The sequence below is a fragment of the Otolemur garnettii genome, unplaced genomic scaffold (genome assembly GCF_000181295.1).
Source record: "Otolemur garnettii isolate 467f Iridium unplaced genomic scaffold, OtoGar3 scaffold00105, whole genome shotgun sequence".
Lineage (NCBI taxonomy): Eukaryota > Metazoa > Chordata > Mammalia > Primates > Galagidae > Otolemur > Otolemur garnettii.
The window spans coordinates 679,106-681,824 of record NW_003852500.1 but is presented as its reverse complement, the minus strand read 5'-3'; the positions used below and the strand labels follow the sequence as shown (position 1 = coordinate 681,824).

Sequence of the window (2,719 nt, the reverse complement as noted above, 5' to 3'; positions counted from 1 at the left end):
CTATGAGCTGTGAAGCCTTGAGCACTGTACCGAGGGCAAAATAGTGAAACTCTCTCTTAAGGAAAAAAAAAAAAATCCTTGCCGGTTGCGGTGGCTCATGCCTGTAATCCTAGCACTCTGGGAGGCTGAGGTGGGTAGATTGCTTGAGCTCACAAGTTTGAAACCAGCCTGAGCAACAGTGAGACCCCTTTACTAAAAATAGAAAAACTGAGGCAAGAGGATTGCTTGAGTCCTGTTTGGAGGTTGCTGTGAGCTATGACACCACTGCATTCTATACAGGGCGACAGCTTGAGACTCTGCCTCAAAAAAAAAAAAAAAAAATCTAGGTGCTTTTGGCTTGTGCCTGTAGTCCCAGCTACTCCAGAGGCTGAGGCAAGAGAACTGCTACTACTTAAGCCCAGGAGTTCAAGGTTGCAGTGAGCTATGATTGCTACCACTGCCCTATAGCCTTGGCAACAAAGCAAGGCCCTATTTCAAAAAAGAAAAAGAAAGTATAAAATGTTTCTGCAGCTTCATCGCAAAATCTTTTTGACTTTGCAGGCTCTGAGAACCTTTTTTTTTTAAGTCTCAAACAGTCGCCCTGGGTAGAGTGCCATGGCACCACAGCTCACAGCAACCTCAAACTCTTGGACTTAAGTAATTCTTTTGCCTCAGTCTCCCAAGTAGCTGGGACTAGAGGGGCACATCACAACGCCGAGCTATTTTTTCGTTGTTGTTACTGTTGTCATTTATGTTTTAGCTGGCCTGGGCTGGGTTTGACCCAGCCATTCTTGGTATATATGGCTGCTGCCCTACCCATTGAGCTACAGGCACTGCCGTCTGAGAACCTTTAGGATGAACTCATGTAGTCTAGTTTAAATGTTTCTCTCATGAACTATGCTGGTTCCAAAAAACATTAAGTTCCAGCAATCCTGGACATCCTTTGAGCTCCTGTTAGACTGCACTGACCTGTGTTTCCTCTTTGGTCAGGGTGAGGACCCTTTCACCAATGAAACTGTTGATCCAGAAATGGAAGGAGATGACAACTTAGGAGGTGAAGATAAGGAAGAGACACCTGAGGAGGTGGCTGCAGAAGTCTTGGCCGAGGTGATTACAGCAGCAGTGAAGGCTGTAGATGGGGAAGGAGTGCCCTCTCCAGAGATTAGTGAAGTGCCAGTCAAAGTGGAAGGCCCCATGGACACAGTGGAGGCCAGCAGTGATGTCCAGGCTGAACAACCTCTAGAAGAAGAGGTGCCCTGTGGAACAGCTTCTGGGAAGGGGACCATTGAAGCCAGAAGTGAGGCTGAGACACTGGCAGCTGAGGCAGAAAATGTAGGGACTGCAGCTGCTCCTGCCCCACCTGCCGCGGAAGCCAAAGTGGAACAAACTGATGCAGAGTCCAAAGATGATATTCCCATAGAATGATCTTCATTTCCCTGTTTCAAGGGACATATTATATACTGCATTGCTTTTTCTTTGGTTTGTAAGCAGTACTAGGGTGTGTATTATTGGAATATGCTCTAAACTAATTGGTGAAGAGACCTAGCCATTTCCTTCTGAACAGTGTACCTCATGGGCTTGTTTTATACAAGCTTTTAAACTCAGCCAGGGTTTAAAAGCTGCAGAAGTTGTACATTCCCCCCCAAGCAGCTGTTATGTATCCATTACAATGCAGTTGCAATAATTAATAAAGATTGGATGATCAGCCCTTGATGATACTTCCCTTGTTAAATACACCCACTGGCTGACCGTCTTTTGCTTTTTTTTTTTTGGTTGGGAACAGCTCAACAATAAGAATATATTTTACTTTCTAAAAGATTTTTTCTTTTTCTTTTTTTTTTTTCCAAACATTTGCTTTGGCTTCAGTTTTGCCCTCTGCTTATGTAGCATACTCTATAGTTTGTGATCCTCACAAGATGTGGCAGCATCTCATTAATGTCTGGTGTTGGCTATGTCATATCCGTGAACTTTGTCAAAGGTCTGATGAGTCTGACTGACCTACACCACTGGAAGCTCACCACTTGACCCTCAAGAATGAGAATACTTTGAAAGAGACATTGTTTTCCAATCTTCAGTCCTTGGTGAATCACTTTTAGGATATTTTACCTCATTTTTGTTCCATCTCTATATTACTTCAGGTTTTTTTTTTTCTTTAAATTGAGTCAATCCCACTTAAGTGTATTTAAAAAGGCAACTTACATCACTACTATAGATGGAAAACCAGTATAAATTGCCATAGGTAGATGCTATCTGTAAAATAATACAGTGGTATAGACATGTTTCATTTTAGATAAATACTATTCCTTTGGAGGTTTCTGAATCTGAGAAAAGGAGGCTAACGTATTAAAGGGTGGCATGCAACAGTTACACTTTAATATCATCAGAAGAATTGGAAGATCCTTCACTTTTCAAATGGTCCTGCTGTGTCTGTTTCCCTGGAAATCTTTGAACTGTATACATCTCACATTTTGGGAAATCTTGGCCAGTGGGAAATGAGAGAAAAGAGGCAATAAAATATTTGATGAGCATCTATTCTATATCAGGTGCTAATTCATGATAAAAATTCTAAGATATGGGCACTGCTCTCAAGGAGCCTTATTGGAATTGTGAATATGAAGATGTCAATATTAGAACAATAAACTGCTTAATAAGAATGATGCCTCTTATTTCTTCTCATCATTCTTTAATGCTGTGGAGATGTAGCTTAATTGCAGGCTACACATGCCCTTTGAAACATATT

The 2,719-nt window shown here is 41.8% G+C and overlaps 1 protein-coding gene across 3 annotated transcripts in view; it reads left to right on the top strand.

Annotated features, from left to right (window-relative positions):
* The window catches only part of AKAP8 (A-kinase anchoring protein 8), a 23,843-nt gene extending 22,151 nt beyond the window's left edge, over positions 1-1,692 (top strand). For 2 of the 3 annotated variants that reach the window (XM_023517190.1, XM_023517191.1), the window contains exon 14: positions 970-1,692. In XM_023517190.1, the coding sequence (XP_023372958.1) occupies positions 970-1,404 (435 nt within the window). In that variant the 3' untranslated portion in view covers positions 1,405-1,692. The remainder of the gene's footprint in view (positions 1-969) is intronic. The other variant, XM_003796613.3, reaches the window with a different exon arrangement.
* The last annotated feature ends 1,027 nt before the right edge of the window (positions 1,693-2,719 follow it).